The sequence below is a fragment of the Phacochoerus africanus genome, chromosome 3, assembly GCF_016906955.1.
Source record: "Phacochoerus africanus isolate WHEZ1 chromosome 3, ROS_Pafr_v1, whole genome shotgun sequence".
In the NCBI taxonomy this organism is placed as follows: Eukaryota; Metazoa; Chordata; class Mammalia; order Artiodactyla; family Suidae; genus Phacochoerus; species Phacochoerus africanus.
In genome coordinates, this window is record NC_062546.1 from 192,003,983 (window position 1) to 192,019,204 (window position 15,222).

The window sequence follows — 15,222 nt, forward strand, 5'->3', positions numbered from 1 at the left end:
GCACCTAGAAACAGTCATGGTTTCATAAGTTGTGTAGTCTATCTGATTTCGATTCCTTGGCAGAAAGAAGGGAAAAGTACAAGTGGAGTCATGGGCTCTGCTGGTTTCTGCCCAGCCGCCCTCTTCCTATGCCTCTGCATTGAGAGTGACAGCACCTTTAAGGAGGAATCTGATGGAGGAGTTGGTAACCGGTTGCCCTGGGAACAGCAGGCTTTTATGGATGCTGAAACAGATGAGTGGTTTTAACAACATGAATGAAAATCGACAGCACTTACTTGTAAGTGGGACCGGACAATTGACTTCTGCTTGTTAAATTCAAAATTCTTCCTCATGAAAAAATACAGAAGGGCTGAGGCTTCCGTCTGGGTTGACCGTGACCTGTGGTTACAGCATTTCAGGACTTCATAGCAGAATGACCCACACAGGTCGGCAGGCCCTTGGAAGAAGGCTGAAGGAAACTACGGAAACAGAAGTGCTGGTGAAGTGAGCACCATTCCTTCACCTTGCTCTATTCATTTTCATATTTTAAAATTCCTTAGAATGAAATTTCTTTCTGTCTTTTTTTTCAACCAAGACCTTTTCTTCCATTTGCAAGTGAAACAGGATACAATTTTATTGACTAAAGTCTATGTCGGTATTTCTTTTTTTCCTAGAAATAATCATGCTCTATGTTGTAAGTATCCCTTGCATCAATAACGGATGACTACCCAAGGCAAAGGAATGAAAATGTTGAATAGTTTCTATTCACCCAACATTGTAAAACCACCGGGGTCCTCAAAGGTGGTCTCTATTATATCTACTTTAATGTGGCACCTTTAACGTGGCATGAATGGACATCACAGTGGATGGTGAGCATTTTCACTCACTCTCTGCCACAAACAACGGAACCCAATGGCTAGAGTGAATTTGACTCCCTTTTGATATACAATAGATAGGACATCAGACTGAGAACTTCATTTGAGACCATGAATCAGTTTAACAACATCAAATAGTCTAATAAACCAAATAAACTAAATAATTAGTCTAACGGTCTAACAAAACTGGAAGAAAACAAACCTTCCTTCCACACTGAAAGATGTAAGGATTACTATGTGTTTACTGTCAGTAGTAAACACTTCACTGAGCTTTTCCCTGGAACCTGAAGGACCCTTACCTTGCATACAAACAGCCTCAAGGAGGCAAATACGTGCTTCAGTGCCGTGGCTGATTGGTTGACTTGGAAGAAGAGCATGTAGGTATCAAAGACCCTTTTCATCGTTGAATTTTGACATTCAGACTGTTGAAGTTGTCTCTGGAAATTTAAAACAAAAGTTATTGAGGATGAATGAACAGACACCTGTATTCTTTCAAAAAATATTCACTCCCTGGGAGTTCCTATTGTGGCTCAGTGGTAATGAACCTGACTAGTATCCATGAGGATGGGGGTTGAATCCCTGGATTTGCTCAGTGGGTTAAGGATCTGGCATTGCCTTAAGCTGTGGTGTAGGTCGCAGATGTGGCTCGGATCCAGGGTTGCTGTGGCTGTGGTGTAGGCCGGCAGCAACAGTTCCGATTCGACTCCTAGCCTAGGAACCTCCATATGCCATGGGTGCAGCCCTAAAAAAAAAAAAAAGCAAAAAAAATTTTTGCTATGAATCTACTACATGATAGGCACAATTCTGGAAATAAAGTACTGATTAAGAAGGTCTATGTTCTTAATGAAACTTATAGAGCAGTGACTAAAAAAAATTACTAAATAAGAAAATAGAGCAGAATGATAACATGATGGAAAGTAATTGCTTTGGGGGGTAGGATAACTTTATATAGGTTGGTTAAGACCTCTCTAATGGATGGATTGACAAGTGAGCTGTCTATCCTTTTGAGATTGAAAAAGTAGTCATATTCTCACTCCACCCAGCTTGTCTGACAGTAAAGCAGGAGAAATAAGGAAGAAAGAGTGCTTATTATTGGACAATAGTGAAATATGTCCGTGTGTATACCAACTGAGCACTAGCTTACTTCTGATAACTTCTGAATCTTGTTTTTAACATGTTCTCCACTCATACTCAGGTTGATTTATGTAGGGTTCGTAGACTTCGTAAAATATTTTAAAAATGTGTTCTTGTCTATACATGACTTTTACACCTTTCATTTTATCATGTTGTGGAAGACGCTATGGTCACACTCACCTGGTGGACTTGAGTGAAGAGGGCTAGCAGGTCTAGAATAGTCAGGCAAACCTCTGTAGCGACATTGGCCTCTGTGTCCACATGGTGCACAATGTCTATTTCATTGGAGTTGCCTACAAAATACAAAATAGAAAATGCATTAACGACTAAGCCAAATCTTTGTATCCTTTAAGGAACTTTTTCTTTTATAACATAGCTGCAAAGGAAACCAAAAAAAAAAAAAAGACAACTTACAGAATGGGAGAAAATAGTTTCAAATGATGCAACTGACAAACTGACAAGGGCTTAATCTCTAAAATATATAAACAACTCATACAACTCAACAGCAAAAAAGCCAACAACCCAATAGAAAAATGGGCAAAATACCTGAATCGACATTTCTCCAAAGAAGATGTACAGATGGCCAAAAAGCACATGAAAAACTGCTCAATATCACTGATTATTAGAGAAATGCAAATCAAAACTACTTCACAGCAGTCAGAATGGCCATCATTAATAAGTCCACTAATAACAAATGCTGGAGAGGGTGTGGAGAAAAGGGAACTGTTGGTGGGAATGTAAATTGGTACAACCACTATGGAAAATAGTATGGAGGTACCTCAGAAAACTAAATATAGAACTACCATATGACCCAGCAGTCCCACTCTTGGGCATATATCTGGACAAAACTTTCCTTGAAAAAGTCACATGCACCCATATGTTCATTGCAGCACTATTCATAATAGCCAAGACATGGAAACAACCCAAATGCCCATCAAAAGATGAATGGATTCAGAAGATGTGGTACATATACACAATGGAATACTACTCAACCCTGAAAAAGAACAAAATAATGCCATTTGCAGCAACATGGATGGAGCTAGAGACTCTCATACTAAGTGAAGTAAGTCAGAAAGAGAAAGACAAATACTACATGATATCACTTATACCTGGAATCTAATATAAAGCACAAATGAACCTTTCCACAGAGAAGGAGAACAGACTTGTGGTTGCCAAGAGGGAGAGGGAGGGAGTAGGATGGGCTGGGAATTTAGGGTTAATAGATGCAAACTACTGCCTTTGGAATGCATAAGCAATGAGATCCTGCTGTATAGCACTGGGAACTATATCTAGTCACTTGTGATGGAGCCTGGTAATGTGAGAGAAAGAAATGTACATGTGTATGTGTGACTGGGTCACCTTGCTGTGTAGTAGAAAATTGACAGATCACTGTAAACCAGCTATAATGGAAGAAATAAAAATCATTAAAAATAAAAAAACCCCATAGACCATGTTTACTAGTGTTTTGATAAGTAATTGATTAAATCAAAGTACTTCCATTTGTTCAACTTCTCTGTTGGCTGAAGCAAAAACACAAAATGGAGTTTTTAGTGGGTGCTAAAGACTAAATGTTTGTGTCCCCCCAGATTTATATGTCGAAGCCTAATTCAAAATATGACGGTAAGAGGTGGGGTTTTTGAGAGTTAATTAGGGTTGTGGGAATGGTGCCCTCATGAATGGGATTAGTGCCCTTTTAAAAAGAGACCCCAGAGAGATCATTTCTCTGTCATGTAAGGACACAGCAAGATGGTGGCCACCTGCAAACCAGGTTTTCACCAGATATCAAATCTGCTGACACCTTGATCTCAGACCTCCCAGCTTCTAGAACTATGAGAAATAAATGTCTGTTGTTTAAGCTCCACAGTCTGTGGAGTCTTGTTGTCTCAACTCAAACCAAGACAGTGAGTGTACCCTTTTCATTTGTCACTTATCATTTCAAGGGACTGGAACAGTCTGTTTTCCATTATTTCTCACTTCTTTCTCATTGATTTAGCCGTTGGGAGAGTTGTGTTTCTTTCATAAGCAGTCTGGATCATGTTATATGCTCCCTGGCTAATAGACCAAACGTACAGTCTCAGTGGATAGTCTGCATAAACGGCCTCCTCAGAAAGGTACTACATGCATTTGTAGGTTGAGGCATACACCTACACACTACATGCATTTGCAGGTTGAGGCATACACCTACACACTACATGCATTTGCAGGTTGAGGCATACACCTACACACTACATGCATTTGCAGGTTGAGGCATACACCTACACACTACATGCATTTGCAGGTTGAGGCATACACCTACACACTACATGCATTTGCAGGTTGAGGCATACACCTACACACTACATGCATTTGCAGGTTGAGGCATACACCTACACACTACATGCATTTGCAGGTTGAGGCATACACCTACACACTACATGCATTTGCAGGTTGAGGCATACACCTACACATGGTTAACTGTGGTCAAGTCTTCATAATTGCTAACATTTACATGATACAAAACACTGGGTCTCATATTTTGCTCATTCACACCTGGAATGTGTGCACCCCTGAATTCAAGATGACCCGCTTACTGCTTCTAGGATTTGGACAACTTTCTCCTCTTCCCAAAGGGCGGACAACAAGAATCTGGTTGAGAGAGGCTGCCATAACCCTCATGAGGCCAAAGCCACTTGTTTCCAAGGAACTACCCTGAACATATTATATTGAGAGCTTTACTTTCCCCCTTTCTCCTCAAGAAGACACTACTTTTTTTTATTATCGTTGATTTACAATGTTCTGTCAATTTCTGCTGTAGAGCAGCGTGACCCAGTCTTACATATATATATGTATTTTCTTTTTCTCACATTATCCTCCATCATGTTCCATCACAAGTGATTGGATATAGTTCCCTGTGCTGTACAGCAGGATCTCATTGCTTATCCACTCCAAATGCAGTAATTTGCAGCTACCAACCCAAACTCCCTATCCATCCCACTCCCTCCCTCCTCCCCCGGGGTAAACACAAGTCTGTCCTCCATGTCCAGGATCTGTTCCTGCTGTGTAGACAGATCATTTGGGACATTACGTTTTTAAACTGTTTCCTGCTGAAACCTCTCCTCTCAGGAATGTTCCCCAGGCTACTTCGGAGCCTGAAAAACAGTGGTCTCGGGGGCACAGGAACATTCCTTACATTTCTGAAACATAATGGATTTTATGTCCTGCACACATCTAGAGGAAAATGATAGCCATCTTGCTGATACTATTTCTGATTTACTTACTGGTCATGGTATTGTCTAACATCTGTAGGAGTTTGGGGTTAGAAAGTGCATTTTTGCCTCGAATTATTGGTAATGTTTGTGATCGGTGCTGCTTCTGTGATTCATGACTGGAGGTGGTGTGCATCCTGAAAATGAAAGAAGAAAACTGGTAAAGCCATAGGAATATGACAACCAAAAGTTCATTCAAACACTCTTGAGTCAAATATTTTTTAACATTTTTGCATAGAGACTTTTTATTAAAAAAATATTAATTATAGGTAGCATGATGTGAGGAACTTTTAAAAGTACTTTTGGAGAAATTTAATTTAAGCCAACAAAGGGTTCAGGATGATAATAGATACCAAAGGCTTGCAGACAAATAATAGATACTGAATTCATATTCATTATTCAAGCATATTCATTATTATTTAATGAATTCATGGGACTCTGTGGATGTTAAGTTGGCTATTGATTGATCAGAAAGGCACAAGGGCAGACATTAAAAAATTACAGTACTGTATAGCTCAATTGTATCAATTATTTGTAGGAGGTAAAATTTTGAAAAGTAAAGTCTGGTCTAAAATAACCCTTTGTTTCCCACTTCTTTATATCTGAACATTCTTTCGAGTTTTGTCATTCCATTTGTGTCACACCCACAGAGAGGGGCTGACATACGATCCTTGTGGGGGAGAGAGCTGAGGGGGTCTCTGTGCTGCTAATTTCCCAAAGAGGGGATGGTGGCCAGGGCTCTCATTCAATGCCCCTGGCACTTCCAGCTGGGGAAATGAGGCAGCGTTTTGCAGAAGCAGGAATACTTCCCATTTCTGACTTCCATTTAAGCTCTCATTTGGGCAAAGTCATAGCACATTTCTTTGAAGAAAGTAGGCAATAGGAGCTCCTGAAGAGTCAAGCCTGAAAAAGAAGGAGCAATTTTCTCTCTGTCTTACTTCCAAGGTTTATTTGGTTCTGGCTAAATCAACTGCTCTGGATGGCTCGGGGCCCTGGAGATCTGAATTTGGCTTTGAACAGCCAAGAGGGTCTGGGCCATTCCTTCAGCTACAAAGATGATTGGGTTTGGGGCTGTATGCCTCCAGGTGGTGAGTTTCCTTCAGTCTGGAATTCTTGGAGGAAAAGCTGTGGTTTCTGGGAGGAGAAGCAGAAGAATGATCAGCCCCTGCCCACCAAACACCTACAAAAGTGCAGTGACCTCAGGTGGGTTACCAAAGCCATTAAATGTGGAAAGTCACCTTTTATAGTCCTCTATTCTACTACCATTTGCAAAAACATGCCCATTACGTGTTTTCATTTGCTTTGTCCTAAGGGGGGCAATTCAAAGGGTTCCTGTGACTAAAGAGGCAACATTCAGTCTATGATTTATTGGCTACTACTTTCATATTTCTTTCTAAAACTCTTTATAAAATAGAGCCATTTTCATATTATATATTATCATGATACCCTTGGGGAGAATACATCAAACAAGAGAAAATTTTAGCCAAGAATTCTGATTTGCTAAACCCAGAAGAGCTCTTAGGTAGGATTTCAGGGCCAATGTTTCCTGGAGGGTAGGTTAATGAAGGGTGACCCTAGGTTTTATATACTAGTTCAGTCAGTCTGAGGACTGAAAAATCTAATGAATTTATAGGGCCAGCCATGCTTCCTTATTGCATTTGATTCTTTAAAAAATACTTTGAGGGAGTTCCCATGTGGTGCAGCAGGTTAAGGATCTGCAGTGGCCTGGGGCCACTGCTGTGGCATGGGTTCAATCTCTGGTCTGAGAACTTCCACATGCCTCAGGTGTGGCTTTAAACCCTAAGAATACTGCTAAAATATTATCCTTACTGAAAGGAAGAGGGAGATCCCACCCCATATTTTACTTTGTCGCTAGAAGATTAGCAAACATCGACATAGGCATTTATCAGAAATACGTCTTCTCAGGTTCAAGATACTCACTGACCCTCATTCTATGCAAGGTACTGCGTACAGATGCGCATAAATATGGCATAATCCTTGCTTCTTAGGTCTTTACAAGCTAGTGGGGAAGACAGGGAAGTACCTATGAACTTTCTTCAGAGAAATATAGAGAGTGACTTGAAATCTGTGTTTGGTTTAGTTATCTGTGTTTATATGAATATCTATAGATGTGTGTGCATATGTGTGTATCCACATCCTACATACATAAACACTCACAATATAATTTTAAATATCAAGCAAATGTGACATTACCATTGTGGCAAGAGGCCTGAAGTTTGGCAGGAAGGATTAGATCCTTTGAGAGTTCCGTTGTTCTGGGTGGACTGCACAAATTTAAATGCAGCAGCAATTTTTCTGCAAGGAAAACTGAATTTATAAGGAATAAAAAGGGCAACTGACAGAGTGATTATGTAACAGTGACATATTTCACAGGCTATGGAAAATATAATCATATTTTCTTCTGGAAATGGGAAATTGGGGGTTTAAGGGAGGTGTGAGGGGCTTATGGCAGTTATTTTCTTAAAGTAATTAAGAAAATTGGAATTATTTTCTTCATTAGGCATCTTTCAAGTTGTATTCACATAAAGATAGACAAATTAGTTGAGAAGATACATGAAGGGTTTCCATTCAGAGATATGTGTTTTATGCTTTTCCTCCAGACAGCTTAACTATTCCCAGATCTACTCTGGGTATAGGGGAATTGCCAAACTTCCAAGTCTAACGTGAGGTCAACCTAATAAACTTTATTTGCATTTTAAGATTTCTAACATATAAGTCTAACCTAATACATTGACAATAAATCATAATTCTTTTTAAAAGATTCAACTGACTTTTTGGAATTTAAAATAATTACCTTATTATATTACGTTTTCCTAGGTATCTGAAATTTTGAAGACAAACCCTAGAAAGAAAAAAAAAATCACATTCTAATTATTTATGCCTCTTTATTTATACAGTGTTCATCCAATACCTTAAAAGAAAAATACTGTTTTCTTTAAATAGTTTATTGATTATTATTGATAGGTAATTCACCATATGGTACTTAGAATGAAAAATGGTACACTAAAATATGTTGAAGGTTCTAGAAAGAAATTTTAAGTAGTCAACTATAAAACTTACTCCAAGATGCTGAAGAAGTCGGACACCTCTGGACTGGGGGCTCTTTGCCAGTAGGCAATTAGAGTCTCTGAAAGGAATTACCAAAGCAGCGTGAGACTTTTTAAAGTTTAAATTATAAAAAAAATTTAATTAATTTTAAAGGGCTCTCTTTACCCTCTGAAATTGTTTTCATAATGTGAAGAAAGCACATAAGTAGACTCCTGGTTTCCGCCTGATCTAACTTGTCAAATCGAAGAGTTGAGCCTATCAGGGACAAGGGCCTTGGAATCTGGGAATTAAAGAACCAGCAAGACTTGAGTAAGACTAGGAGGTTGCTGACGCCTACCATGCTCAGGAGGTTTGGGAGGGAAGCCGTACCTTTTCACAGTTGTCGGTTTTCTCACTGCTCTTCTCATTGGTACTTGGGTTGGAGTCAAGACTTGCTAACGAAGCTCTGGAATCAGCATGGTTTACTGTAGAAATAGCTATTGATGAAAATGCTGTAAACACAAGCCACAGCACACAGATGATAATGAGATGCATGGGCACACACACAGAAAGCTAAGACGATCAACCAAAAGGATGCTGATCATCCAAGAGGCAGCAGTACTGTGACAGGTTGACATAACAGAGTCTGGGATTGACATTAAAGATATGCAACTTGTAAAATATTGTTACAACAACCATGCCAGCATTAAAGATTTAGGAACATTTAGACCATTACAACTGGAAATAAAGTGTGTTCCTTTGATTTCTTTAAAAGCCTTTTAAAGAAAGTTTCTATTTCAAAACGCTTAATAAAAAATTCCTAAGGATGCTTTTGGGGAAGAAGCTTTCAATTTTTGACTGTCTATAAGAAATTAAGATGACATTTCCAAAATAGTTCTTAAAAATAATCTTCAAAGTTGAAGAGCTATTATATTTTAAAACGCGGTATGCAATGAAAAACTTTAAGAGTGTTTCCAGAATGAAACAATTATGATAACATCAGAGCAGACTGCTCCTTGATGTAAGTAAAAAATGAACTCTGAGTAAAAGAGGAAGTTGCTGGATGGCATTTAAAGAAATATGTATCAAGACTCTTCGGCCATATGAATGTGGTATAGTTTGCCACATAGATTATGTATAATGAGCTACGGAGTGGGTAAAAAGCACAGTGATATATACAATGTAAACACAGATGGGTGTTCAACACAAGTTCCGGGAGATCTGAAGTACCTGCTATGGAATTTAAAACATCTTTGGAAAATGATGTATCCACAGAGTTTGCATGTTTCATAGCTGACTGGGCTTGGAATCCTCCATTGGTGCTGAGGTCGTCTCTAGACCCCTGGATTCAAAGCACAGAAGGGATTAGTGAGAACTGTCATATTTCAACATTGTAAACCCACATATGCCTTCTTCACTGCACTTTCAACTAGATGATATGTGATTTGATCATTTAGAGTCCAGTCAAAGTAGGTGGTGAAAATGCATATCATCAAACTGTACTCTTAGTCACAAGATTTCTTAAGTGATTTAAATTTTTTTTTTAACAATGTCGTGGAAACTATCTTTTCCATACAGACTAAATAACCAGAGTAGTTATTGATAAATGCAGATTATAAAAAGTTAATTGAAGTACAGTTGATGTACAATACCGTATGAGTTACAGGTATACAACACAGTGATTCATAATTTTAAAATGCTATACTGCATTTATAGTTATTATAAAATACTGGCTATATTCCTTGTGTTGTACAGTATATCCTTGTAGCTCATTTTATACACACTAGTTTCTATCTCTTAATCTCCTACTCCTTTATTGCCCCTCGTCCTCTCCCTCTCCCTAGGGGAACCAATAGTTTATTCTCTTTATTTGTGAATCTGCTTCTTTTTTTGTTATATTCACTAGTTTGTTGTATTTTTTTAGACTCTACCTATTAGTGATACCATAAATTCACTGATTATATTGTAAATTATATAAAATTATTATCATGGGTTGTCTTGTATAGTACTATTGTTAAAAACAAGATTTTAAGTACTTATTACGTGCCGGTCTCTATGATGAATGTTTTCTATTACACAATTTAATCCTCATAAGAATCCTGGGGTGGAGATAATCCATCTCATTTTATAAATGAGGAGGCAGAGGCTTAAAGACATTGAATAATTCCCTAAGGTCACATAGATAGTAACTGATTGTCATGGAATTGCAACAAGGTCCAAAAAAAAAAAAAAAATTCCAAAGGCATAGCTCCTGACTTCTAGATGGAAGATATGTGAGATATGTGTTTTATGCTTTTCCTCCAGACAGCTTAACTATTCCCAGATCTACCCTGGGTAACTATTCCCAGATCTACTCTGCAAAATTACTGGATTCAGCAATGTGGCTAGTCTGGGATTTGAACACAGGCAACAGATCTCAAGTGGGTCATTGTATGGTCACTAGGATGACTCAGTGGAGGAAGAATGACAGGCCAATCCTAGGCTGTGACTTCAAATAAGGCACTTGGCTCTACGGACACCAGGTGGGCCTAAAGCCGATGTGCGAAAGGGTATATAGGTCATGAGGTCATGAATGCAACAGAGGCATCTGTGCAAACGGGAAGACAGTGAAGAGAACAAAGGAAAATGAAAACAACATGCTAAAGAGATGGACAAGTGGCAGGCCAACCTGGTTAGTGACCAACCTGGAACAAATAACACGATGCAAATGCATCAAAACACCGAGCAAGAAGCGGCTATTTTATCTGTCCCTTGCTCACAGGTGCAGGAAAATAGTTATGTAGGGCAAACATACAAAAAAGGCAAACAATTTATTCAAATAGACACTTGGAATATTATGCAAACTTACCTGATTCGATGTATTGATGGTGAAAGGATACAGGTCCTTCAGGTAAATCCTTGGCATATTGTCCAGAAGCATACCATAGAGGGGCATGTATAAACTTGCTATCTGGGCCTGCTTTGCCTAGATGGAAGAGTAGCCAAAAGACATGATTCACATAAAAATCAATAGCCTGGTTGGTCTGATAATGCATTTAATGCAGCGAACCATTAAATGGTGTTTAGGGAAAGGAGGAAGGAAGATCACTTACTGGTTCTCTGTATCGATCATCAAACGAATGCTTAGCCATTAGATTTTTTAGGACTGCTAAAGCCAAGTGCCTTACGTCTTGGTCTTCCTGCAGAGCAAAGCCAACCTCTCGGAGCAAAATTCCAATTAAGAAGTGTTTGCGGCAAAATTCATTCGTGATTGAATATTCAGGCATATCTTTGTGAGGTAGGCAAAGAGATCATGTTATTGAAAATCCAATGGTCACTTTATAACCTGGTGAGATTTAGCAAACAACTCTCAACCCCTTTCCCTACTAGGAGGGATTCAGGTAAGCAGTCTTGCTACAGAGACGAAAAGAAGCATTCCGTCAAGTATTCCGTGTGTGCTACTTCGAAGAGTACTCAGCGTCAAATGCTAAATTCCATAAAAGTGGTGTGTCTACCGTATTGTAGGAGTTGAGAGGAGAAAAGCTTATTTTCTATCTGGAGGAATCAGGAACTGTAACCAGAAGGAAGATGTTGAGATGGGCCTTTGAGGATGCTTAAGGTTTGGAGATGCAGAGAGTTGGGTGGGTAGCTGGAGGCAGTGGGGGGTTGCAGGGAGAAGGGATGGATTTTGATTGCATAGACTTCTGGGGGCACAGGTTTGGGGAAGACCAGTAAGTCTAGCAGCCAGATTTGGAATGGCAAGAAGTAAGACTTGAGAGATAGATTGGGCCTGCTATCTGGGCCTGCTTTGCCTAGATGGATGAGGCTGGATGAGGGAGAAATTCTAGTACATATTCCTAAGCTGGCATCTAGGTTCCTTTACCATTTGCACTGAATTCTGTAGGAAATGTTAAGTCACTGACAGCTTCGAGAGAGTGGCCCAATCAGACCTGTGCTTTATTGATTCATTAATATTACAGGCTAGAAATGAATAAGATTGTAGAGAGATGTGGGGTGAGGGCTTCAATCCAGGAGGCTGTAGCAACAGAGGGAGGAGGTGAGAAGAGGTCTGGACCTGGGGTAGTGGGACTCAAGCAGCAGGAGTAAAATCACCCAGAGAGGGGGGTGCTGCAGGATGTGAAGGAGCAAAGAGAGAGGAAAAACCAAAGGGGGCTGCACAATTTTGAGTCTGAATTACAGAGAAAGGAATGTTAAGATTTCCAGTGATAATGCATTTATTCAGAATCATCCACGTGCTTCTTAAATCTAGTTGTTAATAACAAGACTAGTGTCCACTCATGGAATATGGATTGGGTGCCAACACTAGGCCTAAGCACTTTACAAGCCTTATCTCCTTTAATCCTTAGGATTACCCATTAGGAATATTCCAGGTCATAACCAACCAGGTGCAAATTAAACATATTGATTTTTTCAGTCCTTGAGGAGGCTGCATAAAGCAGAAGTAAGGGAATGTGTTAAGTTCAGGACACTGAGATCAAAGGGCTGAGTCAGGTGAAATAAATTTTTCCATGAAATACTGAGTAATAGCTAGGGGCCAGAAAGAAAACAAAACTATCAAATTCCCAACCTCTGGCTTGAAAAAAAAATTGTTCAGATTCTTTTAAGTTGTGAACTTGTTTGGGGTAAAAGTAAATTCATGGGATTCTAATCAACCTCAATATTGAGAGAATGGCTTGAACCAGGCTGTGGTTTATTGACAGAATTATATCATATAAAGCTAGTTCCACTGAACAAACAGCTACTACATATGATTTGGAATTTTATTTATATACACTCTAGGGAAATTTCAGATGCTTAGGGAAATTAAAATAAAGCCAAGCTCTGGGGAATAAAGTATAGAAGAATTAAAGTTGGGGAAGCATTTAATTATCTGTGATAATAGAAAAGTTCAATCAACTTTATTAGTATTTTGATATTAAATATGTGGCTACTTATTAGCATTCTGGAAACTGGAAACTTGAACCCTTTGATATCATCAAATTATGATGTAGTTACTAAGACTCAGATAAAATGTGACATAAAATAACATTATTTACCTGATGCATGTAACTCTTGTATTGACTCTGAAGGTGTCAAAGGATCTGGATTTAACATAAATAAACAAGAAGTTCAGATATATACAGTCAGAAAATCACTCTATTCATTAACTGTGTGTAATTTATACTGAAAAATTAAATATACTGTCCTAAAAATAAGGGTAAGTCCCTTTAAGAAAGCTTTGTTTTTCAAGACAAGTATCTCAGATTGTTTACTTCTTTCCTTAAAAAAAGAATGCCATGAACAGAATTATCTTAATTCTTAGCCTTCTTCTTGGGCGTCTATTTTTCTATCAGAAATCTGCTCCCTAACGAAACATATTTTTATGTTCTCTGTTAATAATATCAGATCTCCAAAGTAGACTATCAGGACTTTTCTGAGCTACTGACACACAGTAAACAACTAGAATCCAAATGACACAAACAGGTTTGCTCCTCTAGTATGTCTTAACCAGCCTGCCTAACCCAGTCATAACTTGGTGCTAGTTCATACAAGTGAAACAAAACAAAAAACTAAAAATGTTACAGTCAGAAATTCTTTTCTATCCTTTAGTCTACGAAGGCATTTGGACGAAATGAGTTTCATTAAGTTAGACAAATAATGGAATACTGTTTACAGCTTCTATTTCAGAGTCACATGACAAAACGTTTAGAGGCTTGATAATGTACATTACTTGTTTTTTCCCTCCAATATTACTGCAAGTTGTGATCCAGAGGTTTTTAGCATCTAAGTTTCTGCTTGCCATGAATATCAAAACTGCTCCTTGTAATGTACTCACTGCTTAAAAGTAAAGTGCTTAATGAATCAATATCAATTTATTTATTTTCTTGAGGTGGAACTGACATCTAACATTGTATTAGTGTCAGGTGTTCAGCATGATTTGATACATGTATGCATTATGAAGTAGAAGGAAAATATGTTGCTTATAAGTTGTTTTTGGATTGTCTTTGTGGCTCAGTGTTTGCTTGGTTTCTGATGTCGGGTGATGTTCCTTCTCAACCATGATCATCCTGACATGTGTGTAAATATATTTTTTAACAAAAGCGATACGTGAAACTATTGTCAGTAGACCATTTATACTATAGTAAGTGTAGTAAACAAAAGGTGAAGCCCCATTTTTACCTGCACGCCCATCTCTGCCTCTTTCTGAACCAGAGGTATCATTAAAAATATTTGATACCCACATGCCTGCCTGCCTTCCTCGCTTTCAAGGTACGTTTTCTTTATATAAAACTCATTTTGAGGAATTGCATTTTAACATACACACACTGATGATTGATAATTTTAAATAGTGATACTCACAAAGTGTAACTTTTTTTCCTCTCTGTAATTTTATGTCTCTCAAAATAAAAAAAAAAAAGTCTTTTAGAGCCAGTATGGTGAAAGAAGGTATGGCTCTAGGTTAAAAATCCTTTGATTTACAAGCATCAATTTTATGGTTTGTTGGCCTTCTCTTTAACAAAAAAGGAAGCATAGACAAAAACTGAGAAATACAGAACTGTATTCTTTGCCACATGCCACTAATCTTTCTGCATTTTAATCTGATTTAATGCCCATGTGACAACTTCAGACAAAACCAAGACCGAGGAAATAGGAAAATAATAAGCAAACAAAAGCTTTAGAAAAAGCGAACCAACAGAAGTATTCACTTTGTAGGAAGTGATAAAAATTCTTGGAATTGGGAGTTCCCATCATGGCCCAGCGGTAATGAACCTGACTAGTATCCATGAGGACGCGAATTCGATCCCTGGCCTTGCTCAGCGAGTTAAGGATCCGGTATTGCCGTGTGCTATGGTGTAGGTTGCAGATGTCGCTCAGATGGATCTGGCCTTACTGTGGCTGTGATGTAGGCCAGCGGCTACAGCTCCGATTGGATCCATAGCCCAAGAATCTCCATATGCCAC

The 15,222-nt window shown here is 38.6% G+C and overlaps 1 protein-coding gene across 11 annotated transcripts in view; it reads right to left on the bottom strand.

Annotated features, from left to right (window-relative positions):
* Positions 1-15,222, bottom strand: part of DOCK10 (dedicator of cytokinesis 10) — a 276,033-nt gene that overhangs the window by 32,178 nt on the left and 228,633 nt on the right. For 6 of the 11 annotated variants that reach the window (XM_047773649.1, XM_047773645.1, XM_047773651.1 and 3 more), the window contains 13 exons: positions 13,318-13,362; positions 11,374-11,549; positions 11,130-11,246; positions 9,512-9,623; positions 8,672-8,793; positions 8,468-8,582; positions 8,315-8,381; positions 8,049-8,096; positions 7,448-7,561; positions 5,246-5,370; positions 2,169-2,281; positions 1,154-1,291; positions 276-458 (listed from right to left, as the gene is read on the bottom strand). In XM_047773649.1, coding sequence (XP_047629605.1) covers positions 276-458; positions 1,154-1,291; positions 2,169-2,281; positions 5,246-5,370; positions 7,448-7,561; positions 8,049-8,096; positions 8,315-8,381; positions 8,468-8,582; positions 8,672-8,793; positions 9,512-9,623; positions 11,130-11,246; positions 11,374-11,549; positions 13,318-13,362 — 1,475 coding nt within the window. The remainder of the gene's footprint in view (positions 1-275; positions 459-1,153; positions 1,292-2,168; positions 2,282-5,245; positions 5,371-7,447; positions 7,562-8,048; positions 8,097-8,314; positions 8,382-8,467; positions 8,583-8,671; positions 8,794-9,511; positions 9,624-11,129; positions 11,247-11,373; positions 11,550-13,317; positions 13,363-15,222) is intronic. The other 5 variants (XM_047773650.1, XM_047773646.1, XM_047773652.1 and 2 more) reach the window with 3 other exon arrangements.